The 18855-nt window shown below is 50.1% G+C and overlaps 1 protein-coding gene across 1 annotated transcript; it reads right to left on the reverse strand.

The window, feature by feature from the left end:
• Nucleotides 1-13342: 13342 nt before the first annotated feature.
• Nucleotides 13343-18181, reverse strand: LOC133220233 (coiled-coil domain-containing protein 183-like). Its single transcript, XM_061368184.1, has 14 exons — nucleotides 18024-18181; nucleotides 17801-17922; nucleotides 17560-17634; nucleotides 17105-17266; nucleotides 16877-16981; nucleotides 16575-16697; nucleotides 16063-16191; nucleotides 15862-15922; nucleotides 15681-15781; nucleotides 15234-15394; nucleotides 14685-14844; nucleotides 14425-14544; nucleotides 13923-14172; nucleotides 13343-13464 (listed from the first exon to the last, which is right to left on the reverse strand). The coding sequence occupies exons 1-14, from the start codon at nucleotides 18088-18090 to the stop codon at nucleotides 13343-13345; spliced, it is 1758 nt and encodes a 585-aa protein (XP_061224168.1). The 5' UTR covers nucleotides 18091-18181.
• Between the last annotated feature and the right edge of the window lie 674 nt (nucleotides 18182-18855).

The raw sequence follows: 18855 nt of genomic DNA on the forward strand, positions 1-18855 counted from the left end.
CCTGCCCCAGGCAGGGACCCCTCCCAGTGGAGCAGCTTGCTCCAAGCCCCTGTGTCCAACCTGGCCTTGAGCACTGCCAGGGATGGGGCAGCCACAGCTTCTCTGGGCACCCTGTGCCAGCGCCTCAGCACCCTCACAGGGAAGAGCTTCTGCCTCAGAGCTCAGCTCAGTCTCCCCTCGGGCAGGTTCAAGCCATTCCCCTTGGCCTGTCCCTACAGGCCCTTGTCCCAAGCCCCTCTCCAGGTTTCTTGTAGCCCCTTTAGGCACTGAAATCTGCTCTAAGGTCTCTCCAGAGCCTTCTCTCCTCTTTCCGCGTTCACATCTGGGGGCACTCTGCTGCTAAACAATACTATAATGCTCCCATTGGCAGTTTGGCAAAGCATTGTATGGTGCTGCGATGCTGTAAGATTTACACTATTAAGCTTTCCTGACTTTTAGAAGTGTTTCATCACTGAGGTGGTGATTCCCATTGGGAAATGTATTTTGACAGCAGAAAGCAACCGTTGAAAGCATCAAGCTCCTTTTGATGCTAGGCTGCATCAAAAGGAGTGTGGCCAGCTGGTCGAGGGAACCATTGTACGTGTGACTTAGTTTACGTTCCCTTAATACTTTCATAGTTAATAACTTTTCATTACTGGAAAACCCATAAAGTTCTACTCTGAAAATACACATTTAATAGCTCCCAACTTGCACAAAACTAGCCAGCATTGGCTAAGTAATATTTGTCCATCTCAGTGGGCATCAAACACTTTCTCACAAAAGAGCTTGGCTTTCCTAATGAGCCTGCTATAAAAAATGATTTTATTTTTAGTGAAGTGATCATAGAAGAAGAAAACAGTGGGATCTGCCTGTTCTAGTGCTGGTATATGGGGCAAAAATAGTTTGCTTTGATTCTGAAACAGACTGGCTTTCCCTGGGAGGTCTCTAAAAAGAAGCAGAAATGGCTTCTGTGGACTGTCATAATGGTAGCCACCTAAAATGTGAACTAGTTCTCACAGCCTGTCTACAGACTGTCTCAATTTTAAGCAAAGAAATAGGCCTTAGTCATCCGGGAAGATGTAATGGGAGATTGCAGACTTGTTCCAGCTTAGCATCTGTGGAAGGTCGTAGTGTTCAGTCTGTCTCTACTCTCTTGGTTTCTGTCATTACATTGATACTACTGCTTTCTCCTGCTCCAGAAACTGTTTTTGTGTGTGCGATGCATTGAAATCTACCATTGTCAGAAGATAAAACATGTGGCAGAGTCTGTCTGTACATAAACCAGGAGATTCCTGAGCTGTTTATTAAAACAGGCTACTTTGGTGAAGTGCCGTTGATGCTCTAAAGCAGAGTTCATAGAGGTAGTACCTTTTACCTACCTGTTGATACTGTCTGAAGACCTTTGCTTGCATAATGTCTTCATTAGATTTGGTAAAGTTACAAATGGCAAGCTAAATAACCAAGTCTGGTAGCTCTTGGTTGCCCAATTTGCTGCTGGAAGCAGAGCATAGCAATGGGAGTGTGAAGGATCCCCATCGGCACCCTGCACCTTCAGCTTCTGCTGACACAGCTGCTTGTGAGGCTGGAGGAGAGAATTAACCTGGAGTTCACTGGGGGTATGAAAAAAGCCTGATCCAGCTCCTCCTAATAGTATAATGCCATTTGCCATTTAATCCTTCTAATTCCGTGAACTGATATGACCAACAGAATCTTTAATTATTCTTAAACATTATTTCTGGCTGAGCAGTAGCTAAACAGAGGAGGAGCTGTGAGCAAGTGACAGGACGCTGTGGTGCTGCATGCAAAAGGAAAAGAGCAGTTGCTTTTGGTGACCTGCTGCTTCTGCTACTCTCTTTAGTGAAAACCTTGGCTAAGCAGGGTATAAATTTAGTGATCACTTATGCTTAGAGTACTACAACCTTGTCTGGAAGGCGCAATGAGAAACCACGTCAGGAGCTGAGGCTAAATTAGGCTTATTACGTTCTTTCCAGGGCCTTTCTTTCTGTCTCCCACTGGTGCAGGTCACTAAAGCTCTAACCATCCTCTGAGGCTTCCAAGTGAGCTCTGCAAATGTGGAATTAGTCCTTGAGACATCCCAGGGCTGGTAGCTCAGGGTCTGAATGCAAGGCATCAATTTATTCTCTACTCATGGTTCTTGGGAGCAAATTCCTGGGTGCCCTGTGTATGCCCTGTGCAGAGACTTAATCCCAGTAGCAGCACAGCACTTTCTGGAACAGTTTGCCATGAGAAAGCTGGAGGTGAGCATCATTAGCAAACTGTTGTCCTCACCTGTGACACTGTTCAGGCTCAGTGCAATTGGCTGCTTCAGCATAATTAGGTTTAAGTAGGTTATACCTGAGCACTGATGGCATGGCTCCACACTGTCCTCTTGTCAGTGCAAGCTGATGTGGGGATAGTCCTTAAACCTCCTTGCTTAATTCATAGGAACTTTGGGGTTCTGGGCTGTTCACTGCTACCACAAGAGTTTGATTCTGAGGAAGATGCCATTGTGGTTGATTGTCCTTCCAGTCTTGGATGGAGCTCCAGATGGATACCTGGAGAGTATTCCATTTCCAGCCAAGAGGTTGGAACTGGGTGAGCTTTGAGGTCCCTTCAACCCAAACCAGCCTGGGATTTTATGAAGAGCCACTTGAGTCTGCTTTTTCTTAAGTAAATCCATCAGTCAGGTGTACGCAGGATGGTGTCAGCGTAATGCTCAGTACTGAAGAGGAGGAAAAGATAAGTCACGTTCAGATTCAGGCAGCTCTCCAGATAGTAGCAGGAGGTGTTTACTGCCTGCTTGCTGTCTTGCTCAAAGCCTAGATAAATACACTTGGATTAGTGGGATGTTGGGGGGATTATAATATTATCATGTTTCAAGGAAATAACACTTTGAGTTCTGTTGCCTCCTCTTTACTTGTAAGGTCTGCTTCATATTTTCTTTTTTGGAGGTTGCAAAGATTGTTGTATGTGAAGTAGTTTATTAATAGCAGATTGTGGGAGAGGAAGGGTATGCAAGCCCTCAAGTTTTCTTTCTATGCTGTGAGCTGGAACATAACGGCCGTCTAAAGGAATTAAATAAACAGAATTGAAATTGAAGACAATTGTGTTTGTGCCCAGATGGAAATCTATTTTGTAGTCATATAACAGTAGGATGCTTCGAAGAAGGGCCTGAACTGTGTTGAGGAGCCCTGGGAATAAGCCTAAGTTCCGGCTGGTGGTGCTTTGAAGTCATTACACAAGGGCTGGATGGTACTCAAGTGATTCATAGATGGAGAGGAAACACTGGTGCTGTACTGTGTTTTCTGTTTGATATTCATGCATTCGTACATTCATGTGTGTAGACAAACATACCCCAAAAGCTGGTTGAGGAATCTAACAAGTGAATGCTAACTGCTGAGAGGCAGGAGAGGCTGAAGTTAATGTCACTGTGCACACTTAGTGGTGTTTGTACATCTGTGCTCTGAGCTGCTGCTTGGAATGCTGGTATCTCTCTAAGTTGTATTAAAAGGACTTCCAGTGGCTTTAAATACGCATGTAAAGCTCTTTTGAACTGGGTATTGCTGTGTTGGTATAGTTCAGAGTATTAGAGAAATGTGAAGAAACTCAAGATTGCATTTACTGAGCATCCTCCAAGAAGACCCTAATGTTGCAGGAAGAAAACCTTGTTGTGTTTGTGTAAGATGAGTATGTTACCTTGTAACTCTGGATTATTTTGTGTACGATGGAAGGAAACTTGTGGTTTGTTGCATGTCCTGATCAAAGGGCTGTTACTGTTCTTTTGGTGTGGTTAGGAGCTGCTTTTGTTCTTTCTGTTTGATTCTTTACCTACTCTAATAAGAGGATGTTCCACCAGCAGAAGCTGTCAGTGTGTCTGGCGAGCCAGCAGCTCAGTCTTTCATCTTCAGCAGCATAGACACAACCATGTTTTTCCTTTCCCAGGACATGCAGAGCAAGGAAAATACATGGATAATGTTTGTTTGATTTATTTTTTGCATCGGTTAATTCTGGGTTTGAGTGGCTTCTCCTCCTCATGGCAATTTATTCAGCTCAGAGAAGACTTTCACAGTCAGCTTGCCCAGGAGCTAAAGACAGCAGGTTCTGTAGTGTGTGGGGTGTTGTCCTAGAAATCACAGAATCCCAGCCTGGTTTGGGTTCAAGGGACCTTAAAGCTCATCCAGTTCCAACCCCTGTCATGGGCAGGGACACCTTCCAGTAGAGCAGCTTGCTCCAAGCCCCTGCATCCAGCCTGGCCTGCATCCAGCCTGGCGTCCAGCACTGCCAGGGATGGGGCAGCCACAGCTTCTCTGGACACCCTGTGCCAGCGCCTCAGCACCCTCACAGGAAAAAACCTGTGCTCATCTCATCTCCCTTGTCCCATCACTACCTGTTGGCAAGATTGACTTCTGGGCAATGAGGAGGGTACAACCCGTTCTGATAGGTTTGGTTTTAATAGTAATGGACAGTGGAGGCAGTTTGCTAAATGCTGTGTCTTTCCCAGTTTAATGGGATAATAATTTTATCAAACCATTGGTCAGGAGATGTGGGTCCTGCTAACAGAGCTGAAATCATCCTGGCAATGGCCTGGATGAACAGAAGCAGACGGAATGGAAGGCTCTGCATGGATGTTGATTCCTATGGTTGCAAAATGCACTGGCAGAATAGTTTGTCATTTTTCTGAGGTTTTATCTCTTTTAGCACTTTCTTCCTCTCATCTCGTGACGTTTCCTAAGTTGGAGCATTGCTCCCTTACACCCCTTGTTCTTTTGCTTCACACAGTGCTTGGGTTACACGAGGTGGAACAGGATCACCATGTTTCGAAACAGTCTCAAGATGCTGCTTACAGGAGGGAAGTCAAACCGCAAAAACAGGTCCAGTGGTAAGTAGATGTCATCTCCTCCTGCATGTGTGCCATTTATGGGTTTGGAAGGTTCCTTTCATGTGTGTTTTGGTCTTTCTAATGGCTTCATACTCAGTTGGTGATCTTGTAGACTCAAACATCATCACAGGTAATTTGAATATTGTCCTGTGATTCAGTATTTAAAAACAGATGTCTATTAAACTGTATGTAAACCATAATCTGTTTTATTGGGGAGATAAGATGGAGGGAAAGCAAATCATAGTTCTACATAATCCTGCAGTAAACTGACATCAAGGCTCATATTTCAGTTATGGAAATGAAAAAGAAACCTTTTTTTCCCTTTGCAGTGACTGTGGTGACTTGTGCCAGTGAAACCTTCCTCATAAGCAATACTTGTGATAGCAGGAGCAAATGGTTTTACTTTACATTTTTAAGCAGGAGGGAGAGAGAGGAATGTGGAGAGATGGAATTAAGGAGAAATCACCCAAGTTTAGTTGCCGTTTCCGTTAGTTTCCTCTTTCTGCCACCCCAGAAAAGGACTTTACAGTCAGCCCTGGTTCCTATGGCTTGGCCTGGTTGATCCGTGGAGGAGGTTAGGGGAGGTTGTAATAGTGAAGCAGTGCAGAAATCCTCAGATGCTTTAGAAACATTTTCAATTAATTCTTGTATTTGTTTCCCAAAGTGGAGCTGGCAGCGTAAGAGCTTTTAATTAGCTCTTTCATTTCTCTTTTTGCAGCCATCTGGCAGCACAGTCTGAGTATTTTGGGTTACAGCGCTTATTTGTGCCTGTGCATCTGTGTCAATAATGTGAACGTACATTGCATGGGGAAGCACGAGTGGAGGTGCAGGGATGCAGCAGTGACAAACGCTGTGGGTCAGAGGGGCTGGTTTCCCATGCTGAAACAAGTTAGTACACGTTTTTCACAGTGCCAGATGTCACCCCTCACTTTTAATATCTTCCTATCTTTTATGTGGGGAAGGGGAAGTTGCTCTCAGTTTGCCCTGAGGTTGCCCTGTGGCGGTGTTTGGGGTCCCTTAGACCTCACTAATGTTAATCTGGTGTCTGGTGAGAGCCCCAGTTTGTGCTGGTTGATCCTGGAGATCCTTGTCACAGAAGGCTCAAGCAGTGCATGCAGGTGTTGACTCCCTTGCATTAGTTACTGTGCCTGGTGTACCTGCTACAGTGGGGAAATGTCTGTTTTGCAAAGAGCCTGAGGTCACGGTTCTCATTCACAGCTCTTAGGAAGGAGATTTCCTTTCCTTCTGAGCTCCTCAGTCTTTTGTTGCAGGAGTGGTTAATCTGAGGGAGGTACCTGCATGAAACGCAGGTTTGGGGCAGACCCAGGAGCAGATGGCTCTGTTCTCTTGTGAGTCAGTATCCCTGTGAAGTATCACATGCACAGTTTAAGGCCCAGGAAAGTACAAGTCTTTTGGTGATACCGCCTTTGGGAAGTGCAGAGCCAAGTCATCTGAAAGAGTGGTTTCTGTACAGAGCTCTATCTTTGTCAGATATTCTGTTATCAGTCCCCAGTATTCCTTCTGGCTTAGCTCCCAACGCAGTTTGAAGGATCTTGTACTTGCAGAGCTTTGCAAAGACGTGTTTCTGGTTTTTGTGAATGAAGAATGTTAGTTCTGAAATGAGATTTGATGTGGCTGCACGTCTGTCTTGGAGCAAAACAGAGATGGAGCGTCTTGAGAAAGAATGTGACAGTGTTTAATGGAAGAGCTTTTCTCTAGTGCCTAATGACTATCCTGTATGTTTAATTTATTACAAGTCTGCCTTTGAAATCAGGTGCTTCAGTGAGAGGTTCTGGCTGGTGTTCTTCAGGGGAGAGAAAGGGGAATAAAAAGAAAGGAGATGAGAAGGTTTGTTATATTAATAGTGTGTAAATGGAAAACTCTCTCCATTGGGAAATCACATTTCAGGTAAGTGTCAATCTGTCAGACTCTTAACGTGACATTAGATGGGTGCACTGCTGCCTAGATTTTATACATAAATACATTTAATTCTGTATTGCTTTAGTAAGGAAAAGCAAATGAGTAACTCTTCCATGTCTGTAGCATGCAGTAGTCTAAGCCTGAAATTTGCTGCTTTATTATTTACTTTGCAGTTGTGGAGAGCTGAAAATTCGATGCTTTAAAAGTTGATATAAAAAGGAGAGTACTTCTCTAACCATATACAACAGGAGTTTGTGACCCTGTCACAGGCAGTGACAGTCCTATACTGGTCTAAACAGCCCAACATGATACACCTCATCTTCCTCATTTCCTAAACCTCAGGGCTCCTTTTCTCTTCATCCTCTGTTCCTTCTTGCTCTCTTGGTATGCAAAGGGACGGATCCTGAGGAATCCTCCCACCCCTGGAATAAAGGCTCGTGTGTAGCAGATCCGAGGGTCTGTTCTCTAGAACTTTTTCACTCAGTGAATGCTACCTTCAGGCCTCCACCTTCACTGGTGGGATTTGGGGTGGGTTGTGTTGGTGGGTGCTTCAAAAAGATGGGCTATTTATTGACTTTTAAACATGGTTTTCATTATTAGCATGACTTAGATTGCCAGTCAGAAGTTGGAAATGAAGCTTCCTGATGGTTTTGGTGCTCTGATTTGCCTCAGAAGCTGTTTCTCCATGGGGAAGTGTGATCTGGAGGGTAGAGCGCCCCAGCAGCCAAGGCAGATGAGGCCAGACCCACCCTTGTACATGGGGCTTTTCCCATCCCTGGGAACTGGGAACAAACTCAGCATCTTAGGTTCTGTGCTGTGAATAGAACATGTTGGAGGTTTCAGGTCTGCTGTTGATTCACCTTCCGTGGAATGCCTGTAAGTTCTGTAGGTGGGTGTGAGCCCACTTGGGTGTCTCTGGTGTGTGTGGGTTTGGATGAAATTCCCATGTCTGCATCTTCATTTCCTACGCTCTGGTCATTTTGCATTGCAGTGCTGGGCTGAAGGTATTGCAGGGCTTTCATGGCGGGGGATCCAAGCGAGCACCTTGGGTTTGAAATGAGTGTTCTTGGCAGTGCCTTTCAGTTGCAGTAGTGCAGTTAGTAACGGGGTCAGCCAAGTCAGATGAACAATCTCTAGGTGTTGTGATGTGGTTTTGATAATGCTTTGTGATTAAAAGAGCACTGGTAGCAGTAACAGGAAAATGCCTTATTATTCCTCCTTCAGCAACTGCTGAGCAGCTCCTCTGAAGAGCTGTGGTTACCATTTATTTTGACTCTGATGGGGTGGGTGCTTTTCCTTTTCTGCTCTTAATGCTGTTGTGGTTTAGGAACACACACACTATTTATCAAAGAAGAATACCACTCAGATGTACAGTTACATGCAGTAATGCAGTTAAAATACAGGCACTTGTACTGCATCATGAGGTGGGGTCATCTCCTGTGGTAAATTCTCTGTGTGTATGTAGTTTCCCAACTCATAGGACTTAGTAGCAGCCCACTGCATGTGGTACAACTCTGTGCATGGGTACTCGTGCATGTAGTTAATCTCTTGTCTTAACAGAAATTCTCTTGTGGCTCAAAGGCACTCGAGGCCTTTTTCAGTAGTGCCTTGAGGACACATTATGACTGCAGTAGTATTTTGATGAGGTTTTTGTTGTCTTCTGTCACAAATGGATATTCCATGACGCCAGTGTCTGAAGCTGAAATGTGATCTCAATATACTTAAATATTACCTTTCTTTTTCTAATCTAAACTAAATTACAGATAGATGCAGACATGCACCTTTTCTGACTCCCGTTTGTATCCTCGGGTAAACTTACTCAGGATATGTTTGTTTTAAAGGACTGTGCTTTGCTCCATCCTTCTGTTCCTGCTGATTGAAGCTCCAGCATGATTACTGTGGCCAGAAGCCCTATGGCTGGGGCAAGCAGCTGCACTAAAACCTGCAGGTAGGCACTCCTGCCTGTCACTGCTTGTCAGCTATGGTTTTGAGGCTTCTTTCCCAGTAATTCTGCGTTCTATGTTCTATGCAAGTCCTGCATCCAGCTTGGGGCCCCAGCACAGGAGGGACCTCTCATATTTGTCTGCAGTTTTCTTGCTTCTACTGAGCATTCATTGATCTGGGTGTGTATCTCAGCAGTTCACATCTAATCAATCTGCTAATATATTCATTCCAATACCGTGTTAATAAGCCTGTGTTTTTCCGCCTATTGCAATTGCCCTTGTTTCTTTTCCAAGCAGATGGCTTATTTCCTTCGTACATTATCACGTTCAATTTACACTACCATAAGAGCTCAGATTCCCTTTAGAACCTAGTAAAATTCAGCTGCAAAACTCTGTTTTAGTTAGTTTTATTCCTCCTTATTTTGTGCGGTCCAAGTCCAGGAATTTGCCTTTTATTTCTGGCAGAGGCTGAGGTAGATTCTTACAGTGTTCTTGTCTTTATTTCTTTTGCATTTTAAATGCATCTGCTCCTTTATAAGGCAGCCCAGAGGGTGTCTGCTCTTCTGGGCTACTTAGGGATTGTGTCTTACTTGTTCTTGGTTGACAAAATGCACATAGTTTCTCTCTGGAGCTTCCCAGCTGCCTGTCATTCCTGATGGTTTTGGTGTAGGGTTTTTATTGCTCCTCTTTCCTGGTTCACAGGAGAGCCAATTACTTCCAACTTCCAATGCATTTATGGGGCCTTTTGGAACCTGCACTTTGTATTTGAATTCCATGACTAAAAGAGCCCTGTCAGATGCTCTTCTCTTTTGATTCTTGCCTTTCCAAGATAAAAGGCATTTTGGAAGGTCTCATCACTGCTTTGCCAGAACTCCTCACAGTTTCTGATCTATCTGATCTCCTTTGGAACTCTGAGCATCATTTTTACCCCCAAAGAGTTTGAGAGGGTCACAGTTGCTGTTTGGGTTTTGTGTCTGAAAGGAATTGCTGAGTGATGAGATCCAGCTGATGGCCTACAGAAGGTATTAGAAGCGAGGTATTAAAAAGACCCATCAGACTTGCAGAATGCCTCGTGGTGCTGAGTACCAAACGTGTTCACATGCTCAAGGTGTTCCATCCAACTTCAGACCATTTTTCTTGCAAAGCTTTTGCTATCTGTTCATAAATCCATTTTGAAACAAGTCTGGGCTATGCTGACAAATCCGCAGCTCCTCTGACCACAGTGAAGTCTTGCCCTTGAGTTGATTGAGAGTGAACTGACCCTTCCTTAATGCTTTTCATGTATAGAATTGAGGGTTTTCCCTCTGAAGAGGGGCATAGATCGGGAGGAGCTGTGTGTACGCACGCATTGTTCTTATTAAGGCACATTGATTTGGGCAGCCTGTGTCTCATTCAGATACCCAGTGTTCTTCCCAAGCACATAAAGAATGCTTGGACAATAAAGCTTTTGCCTCAATCCTGCACAGCCATCTCAGGGAGAATTTTAGCAGCCACTGCCCATGTTGTCCTAACACACAATTCTTTGCTTCTGATCCACAAATACCATTTTTATAACACCACAGATGTTAACCTCCCTTGCTTTATAGCCCACAAATAATCCTAACTTGACAGCTCTGAGCAGTCCTGCCCTGTGTTTGGTTTCATTAACTCACCCGTTCCACCGGAGTGGATCAACCTGTGCTGCTTCATGCTCCTGTGTACGTGGGGCAAGCAGGGATGACCCAGCTCAGCCAGCCTGGGCCTTGCCAGTGCTTTCACCCATTTGAACATCTCCAGCTGTAACAACACAAGTGTTGACTGAGGCTGGCTGCGTCCTGTGGGGAGGAGCAAGCAGGGGATGTCCTCACCCACCTGCTCTGTTGCCACTGCCCGAAAAGTGACTTTATTACCCGTTCGGTGAGTTTTGTTCTCATCCTCTTTGTGGCCTTTTCCACCCACTTGAGATGGAATTTTTGTTTCATTCTTTATCTTTTTTGCTTCCATCAAATACAGACATATATACTAATTTCTTTTCCATAGAGGGATTTTTAGGCCTTTCTCAGTGTTGCCTGATTGTCATCTGTGGTGCTATATCATGGAGTTCCAGACTGGTTTGGGTTGGAAGAGACCTTAAAGCTCACCCAGCTCTGACTTCTGCCATGGGTAGGGACCCCTTCCATTAGAGCAGCTTGCTCCAAGCCCCTGTGTCAAACCCGGCCTTGAACAGTGCCAGGGATGGGGCAGCCGCAGCTTCTCTGGGCACCCTGTGCCAGCACCTCAGCACCCTCACAGGGAAGAATGTGTGCCTTAGGATTATGTTTGTAAATGGGTGTCCTGGGTCTAGCAGTAGCAGTCATTTTTCTCTGTCTGGGTAGCAGGTGCAGTGCTGTGTTTTACTTTTGGGCTGGGAACAGAGCTGATAAAAATGATGTTTTGGTTTGTCCAAGGACTTTGTGAGCCTCCTGCTCTGCCAGGGAGGAGGGGAAGCCGGGAGGAAGCAGAGACAGGACACCTGACCCAAACTGACCCAAGAGGTATTCCCTACCACAGCACGTCATGCCCAGGGGGAACTGGGGTTAGCTGGAAGGGCTAAGTGGACTGCAGGGTTGGAGGAGGTATCGGTCGGGCTGGGGGGGCAAGTTATCGGTCGCCTGGTGATGGGGTGTTGTATTCTCTTCCCTTGTTATTTCCTTTATCATTACTATTATTGGTGGTAGCAGTAGTGATCTGTGTTATACCTTAGTTACTAAACTGTTCTTATCTCAACCCGTGGGAGTTGCATTCTTTCTGATTCTCCTCTCTGTCCCTCCAGGAGTAGGGGGAGGGCAAGAAAGGGGGGGAGTGAGTGAGTGAAAGCTGTCTGGTTGGGGTTAAACCACGTCAATGGGGTAATGCCTCATCCTGTGCCCTTGCACATGAGCACCCATTTGTGCTGACCAGTACTGCAGGAAAGCTCACAGCAGCTGGTTTTGTCAGAGTCTTCTTAGTGCATGTGAGATGGGTCAAGGTGTTGAGCTTTCCAGTGCAGTACTGCACAGGGGCTAAGCAAAGCAGAAGCATCAGTTCTCTTACTAAATCTAGCAGAGTTTTTCTGGCTAAGGAAAGAAATACATCAATATACTATTGCAGTCAGACTGTGGTGACACAGGTGTTTCAGGGGACAGTAAATCCATATATGCTGTGTAGCTGTGGCTGTATCTGGAGTTTGGTGGTGGTAGTGTATCTGCAGGTTCGTAGTAACCTCCCATTGCTGTCTTACTCTCTCTGAACCAGGAGAGGGAGCAGATGTTTTCTGGCTAATCACGTATCAAAAGCTGCTGAAACGCTCCATGCTGACATGCGAAGGAGATAAAGTTACATTTTCCACATCAAATGACTTTGGCTTCTCTTCTTCATCCACAAAATTCCCATAGGCAGCTCATGAGGGATATGGACACTTGCTTGAAAGAAGCTATTAGAAGTAATTGGAGGGATTTGTTAAGCCAAACTGTTGGGAAAGTGGAACGCCTTTTCCAGGATGTCTGAGGAGGCCTTAATAATCAGCTGCTTAAAATCCCAAACAAGGCAATGAAGGAAGTTGAATTCACTGATACAAACCTATTTCATCTGTTAATTCAGAAAGAACACTGTGATGTCTGGCAGATCACACGCAAGTAACAAACCCAGATTCGTTCAACTGAAGGCATGATTCAACCAAAACAAATAATCTGTAAAATTAGATTTCTCCTTTGATCCAAGCAAACTGTTTTGCACAATTCTGGAAATACACCAAGTATTGAATGTTCTAAAGAAACTGATTTAGGAACATTCAACACTTGGGTGGTGATTTTGCCATTTTCCCTTAGTGTGATGAATATATAATGTGTTTTCTCATAATTAGAGTTGGAAGGGACCTCAAAGCTCCTCCAGCTCCAACCCCTGCCATGGGCAGGGACCCCTTCCACTGGAGCAGCTTGCTCCAAGCCCCTGTGTCCAACCTGGCCTTGAGCACTGCCAGGGATGGGGCAGCCACAGCTTCTCTGGGCACCCTGTGCCAGCGCCTCAGCACCCTCACAGGGAAGAGCTTCTGCCTCAGAGCTCAGCTCAGTCTCCCCTCGGGCAGGTTCAAGCCATACTTTTCTATGCTGGAGAGCCCCATGCAGCCCCAGCTCCTTTTCCACAATTTGGGGTGAGCCCCAGATTGGCACTCCCCGACATGGCTCTCCTGCCCCATGGTCTCTGTGCGGTGGGGCCAGTGCCCCGCCATGTCTCATTCAGCTCCCCTGCCCCACTGCAGGGATGCCCCATCGAGCTCAGGGGTCACTGTGGCAGGAAGATCCCTGCCGCTGCTTTCCTGGGGTACCCCATGGTTCATTGTTGCTTTCTAAACCCAGGAACCAATGTACTGCCATTAGTTTCCTCTGCCTTCCTCTTGTACCTCTTTGCCACCCGTCACGTCCCCAGCACTGCCTCGCCCAGGGCCGGGTGCAGCAGCAGCAGTCAGGTTGAGCCCCGTGTGTTCTGGGTGACAAGGCACCTGGGAGCCCCTGTTTCAGCTCTACCACAGGCTTGGGAGGAAGGAAAAGCATCTGCTCTATTACATCGAAGGGGAAAAGGGTACAGCAGATGGTCTGAGGCATCCCCAGCTCTCGGGGAGCAACCACTACTTCCTCTTGCTTTGCTTCTTGCTTTGCCTCTTGCTTTCAATCAGCTCCAGCCCTTGGCTCTTGATGGCTTCTCTGGTGAGGACAAGGCCACTGTGGTCGTCATCAAAATCAAAGTAGTCTGGAGGAGAGAGCGGAGAGGAGCGGGCTGGGGAGGGTCTGTGGGGCTGCCTCTGCTGTGCCTGTGTCCCCAGGAGGAGCCGGCACATTTGGGAGGGCTGCTGGCACCGTGGGGAACCCTCAGGACAGGCACTGCCCATTGGCTGTGCCACAGCAGCAGCCCAGGGGGACCTGCAGGACCTGCTGTGGCCTGTCTCAACCCTGCTGGGGCTCCCCATAAAGCCCTGGGTCCTGCTTTGTTAAGAAAAGGTGGTAAGGTACCAGAAGCTCCCCTAGGAGGAGGCCGCTGGCAGAGCCAAGCCCTGGCTGTGAAGAATATTCCCAGCCAAGGGATTTGGAAGACGAGGGTCTCCCCGCTAGCTCCACAGCATCCCTCCTTGCTCCTGCGGTGCTTCTACGCTCCCCAGCCCACCATCTGTCTCCAGTCTGCCACATGCACACATCAAACCAGCACTATGCTCAAAGGCCTGGAGACAGCCGAGGTCAGCCCCAACGCCTGGAGCAGCTCCTGGGTTGGGCTCTGCTGGGACAGTGGGAGGTGGGCAAGGACACCCAGAAATCCCAGGGGGCAGGGGCTGGGGCAGTTGCTGTGGGATGTGTCCCCTTTCCTACCTGGGTCCCCCATGCCCGTGTCCTCCAAGGGAACCTTCTGGTTCCGTGGATCGCTCAGGAGGGTTTTCTCCAGGAGCTGTCGGACCTTCACAAAAGTCTGGGAAAGAGACGCTGTGTTCATAGCTGAAGGGGAGGCGGGTGTTACAACCAAAGGGGTGCCCAACCTCGATGTGCCCCTGGGAGGGAGGGAACACCCCACAGAGCCCAGGGCCACCTGGGCCTGAGCTGCTCCGTGGCTCTTCCCTCGAGCACCTCCATCCTCCAGCTGGGAGGATGGCTTGGGATGGGCCACCCGGGAAAGCCTGTGTGGGTCCCCAAAGACCGCAGCAGGGATAGAGCCCCCGCGCACCTCATCATCCTCGCTGAGGCTGGAGGGGGGCAGGTCAGCCACCCGCTGCACCAGGTACTGCAGCTTCTGCTCGCACTGCTGGAGCTTCTCGTCCACTCCCATGGCCTTGCCAGAGTGCTCCTGGAGCCAGAGAGGGAACAGCCTTGGTGGGCAGAACGAGCCCCTTGGGGTGATGGTTGCTGCACCAAGGGTCACCCCACGGTGCCGTTGCACCACCAAGCAGAGCCCGGGCTGTGCTCAGCCCAGCATTGTGCGGGTACCTGGCCAGGCACGGGGATGCCCCGCAGGCGGACGAAGAGGTTGTCAACTCCGTTCTCAAACTCCAGCAGCGTCTCCTGGCTCCTCAGCAGCTGGGCTCGCCTCTGCTCCAGCCGAGCCTCTTCCCACTGCAGCCTCGTCCTCAGCTCCTCCTCCAGCCCCCTGGAGCCAAGCACGCTCACATCCATACAACTGCACAGGGGTGCAGACACCCCAAACCCCTTGCAAAAGCTGCTGCCCAGCTTCTCCCCTGCCCCAAGCGCAGAGCAGAGATGCTGCCTGCACCTCAACCCCGTGCTGCTGCTGCTCCCACTTCCCATGCCAGGCAAGGAGCAAGGCTCCTCCTGCTGCCAGCGCAGGAGCTTTGCGTGCTCTGCCAGCACCAGAGCTGGGGCAGCACTCTGCTCAGAAACCCTCCCAGTGCAGGAGGGGTGGGCAGCTGCAGGGTGCCCAAGGAAGGGGTGCCCTTTTGGGACCCCTGCCATGCACATGTCCCCCTGCCCCCAAGGGTGATGGCCCCTTTGGCACGACTGTCCGGAGGCCAGCAGCACCTGGTTGTGGCTGGGGGCTGGCGAAACTTGAGCTCCTCCAGCTGCATCTCCAGCTCCTTCAGTGCCTTCTGCAGCTCCTGCTTCTCCTCCTTGCGCCCTGCGAGGTACTGCTCGAGTTCCGCCAGGGACTTCTGCTGTGCCAGGATCCTGATGGGGATGTCCTGGCCGGGGGAGAGCACAAGGACTCAGCCCAGGGCACTCCTGCAGGGTACAGGATCTGGGCCGTGGTCCTGGGGAGGTTTCTGCACCAGGATCCACAGGAACCACTGCAAGATCATGGCGTGGAGCAAAGCAGTTCCATCCCTGCCTGTACAAGAGGGGCCCTGGGGGGCTCTGGGGACAGAGGAGAGCAGAGAACCCTGCCATGGAACAGGGTGAGCAGACGAGGCTCAGCTCCCTGGGGCTGGAGCAGCCCCAGGTTCTACCAGAGATGGGTTTTCAACTCACCCAGAGGCGGGAGCACTGCACCGCAGCCTTGGCCTTCTCCAGCTTCTCCATCACGCAGGCCTCACGCTCCAGCTGGGACTTGGGGGCCTCCGGCTCGGCGGCTGCGGTGGAAAGGTTGTGGCAGGGAAGGATGCCTGCGGCTGTGCCTGCATCCCCCCCCTGCACCCTGACAGGCACTCACCCACCGGTGGGTCCTCTGCGGGCAGGCCCAGGAAGTCCCTGGTGAGGTCACGCCTGGCTTGCTGCAAGGATGTTCATCGTCACCCCTGAGCTGCTGGCACCCTGGGGGAGCCGGCCCTGCAGCCCCTCACCCATGGCAGGCTGGGCACTGATGCCCGCCCTATGCCTGCAGCCCTGCCTGTGCCAGGTCCCCCCAGCTCACCCCTTTCAGAAGCCTTTCTTCTGCTTCCTTGCGCCAGCTTCTGTCCATGGGCTCCTTCTGAGCAGCCAGGGTGCGGAGCCTGAGCTCTCTCTCTGCAAGGAGCTGGGTTTTCGTCCTGGCCATGTGCTCCTGGAGCAGAGCAGAGCAGAAGAGAAGTGGCTCCCAAAGCTCCAATGGAGCTCTGTGAGCTTCTGAGCCTGGCACGGCCAGCATCAAAAATGCCACCCCCTACCCCGTGTAAACAGCCTGGGAAGGAAACCGAGCAAGGACAGCTAGAGAATGGAGAATGCCACCTTCCCCATGGCCACGGCTTCCGGCAGCTGTCCCCAACTCAGGGCAGCCAGGCCCAAGAGCCAGACACAGGAGGAGCTATGGAGGCATCTGGGTGCTGCGGGGAAGCCAAGCTCAGTCTTTATTTTTCTTGAAGGAAGACTCGGCAGCACGGACATCTGGTGCCATCTGTGTGCTCTGGGGAGCAGGAAAGCACCCTGAGGTGCCCTGGACCATCTCACCTTGGTTACACGAGCAGCTCGGAGCCCATCCAAGGCCATGAGCTCCATGTCTTCCACCTCCCCATGCTGCAGCTCGGCCATCTCACTCAGGAGGTCCAGGTGCAGAGGCAGGTGGGCCAGCTCCTGGGACACAGGGAGCCACAGCCCACTGAGTCCCAGGGGTGCCCTGTGCTGGGACAGAAGATGGAGGGGAGCAGGAGGACCTCCCGCAGGAGGGTGTCCCACCAGCACAGCCCCTTGGGCACTTCAGTGCCTTTGCAGGGGGAGCGGGTGAGACAACGGCACGGTGAGGATGAGCTCACCTTCCTCAGGGCATCCCGCACCACCACGTACAGGGCAGCCACCTTCTGCCCAGCGTGGATTTTTGTGTGCATCTTGTCTATGCTGTTCTGCAGCGCACGAATCACCTGGGGCAGAGATGGTTGGAGACAAGGGGTGAGCCCATGGACTGAGACCAGTGCCCAGCCAGGGGGGCAGGGCTGGCTGAAACCCCCCACGGGTGCTGCCACCCTAGGAAGGGGCTCTGGGACCTGTACCTGGTGCTGCTTGTCAGCCACCCGGACATCCTGCAGCTGCTGCAGCCGCCTCTGCAGCTGCTCCTTGGCCCGGCTCCGCTGCTCCATCTGGTACAGCAGCATGTTGCATTTGTTCACCCTGTCATAGACTTCAGCCCGGAGCTTCTCCTGGGCCACCTGGATGGGAGAGGTAGAGCTGGGGATGCTGGGACCTGGTCACTCCCTGGCAGGACAGGAGCTCTGCTGGGGCAAAGGACCTGCTCAGGGAGCTAATGGAGGACACTGATGGGTCCTGCAGTGCAAAGGGTCCCACGGGAGCACTCCTGAACACCCCGTGTCTCACTGCACCAGCCCTGGGGGCTGTCCTGGTGCTGGCACCAGGTCCCTGTTCCCTACAACCGGTCCTTCTGAGCATCCCCTCAACCCCAGCCCACTGCCAGCAGCCTGGGCCCGCTGGACTCTGCTCTTACCTCCAAGGTCTTACTGGCCAAAGCAATGCCCAAGGGCTGCTCCGCTCCACAAGCCTCAGAGATGGTGAGCTTGTGCTGTGGGCAGAAGAAGGGCAGAGAACACATCAATGCCAGCCTGGGGATGGTCCCAGCCTCCTGCTGCCCTGCACTTCCTGCTCCTGGAGAGGACCAGTGGAGAAGCTAGCTCTGCAGGTCCAGCAGAGTCACAGTCACGGACACAGCAAATGGGACCTGCTGGTACCTTGTGGACAAGGCCCAGGGCATGGATATCCTCCTGCACCGCCTCTCGCAGCTGGGGCAGCAGCTCTCGGTTCTCATTGAACTTTCCTTCCTCTGACTTGCTGTAAAACTTCCTTGCTTGCCCTGCAGGACATTGAGAAGCTGTTGGTACCATGCAGGATGATGCGGGGACCAAAAGCCCCCTACTTGGCCCACTCCATAATGCAAAGCCAACGGGGCAGCACCTTGCAAGGCTATGCTGGCACGCAGCTCACGGATGCGCTTGCTGAGCTTTGGCTTCTGGCCCAGCATGATGCCGGTGCTCCTGCCTCGCCTCTCCAGCCCCACTGTGCACGCAGCAGCCACTGCAGTTCTGCTGCCTGCTGCAACCCTCACAGAGCTGTGGCCATAGGAGCTGAGCAACCTATGACGTCATAATTGTCCTCGCAGGGCTGTAAGCACAACATGGAGCTGAGCTCCCTATGCCCTGGGAACTGTTGCCGGGCTGTAACCGCAGCAACGGAGCAAGAGCAGCCTGTTGCTGCCTAGACATGTCCCTTTGGAAAGGTCAGGTCATTAGTCAGGAAACAGCCGCACAGGGAGCTACGCTCTTGTTGACATGGGCAAGAACCAGGCACACTCAATACTGATATCTATTTTGATGCTCACCAGATGCTCTTGCTCACCTACAAAGGGGACAAGAAATGCAAGCACATACAGTTGTTTGTTGGTCAATACCATCAAGCTCCCGCTACTAGAGAGTTGCAGAAAAAGACTTTGAAGGAAATAGCCTTCCCAGCACCAAGCTTGTACATCAGCTGAGATCAACTTTCTGTAATGCGGGATCTTTAACCTGCAGCCATCCTGTTGTGCTAAGGGGGTTGAACATTGAAAACAAAGAAATAGAGGGTTGTCAAATACCCTCTGAGGCTCTTACTCAGCATCTCCTTTGCAGATTTATACATGGCATGTTAGTGCTAATAGCCAGTGACAAGCTAAATACCAACACGGACATCTCCAGTGCTTCATCAAGCCTGCATGAAGAGATGGCCATTTGAAAGACAAGCTGGGAAGGGT

This window comes from Neopsephotus bourkii, unplaced genomic scaffold (assembly GCF_033783945.1).
Source record: "Neopsephotus bourkii isolate Nb327-2 ecotype Australia unplaced genomic scaffold, CSIRO-AGI_Nbou_v1 NB_1431, whole genome shotgun sequence".
Lineage (NCBI taxonomy): Eukaryota > Metazoa > Chordata > Aves > Psittaciformes > Psittacidae > Neopsephotus > Neopsephotus bourkii.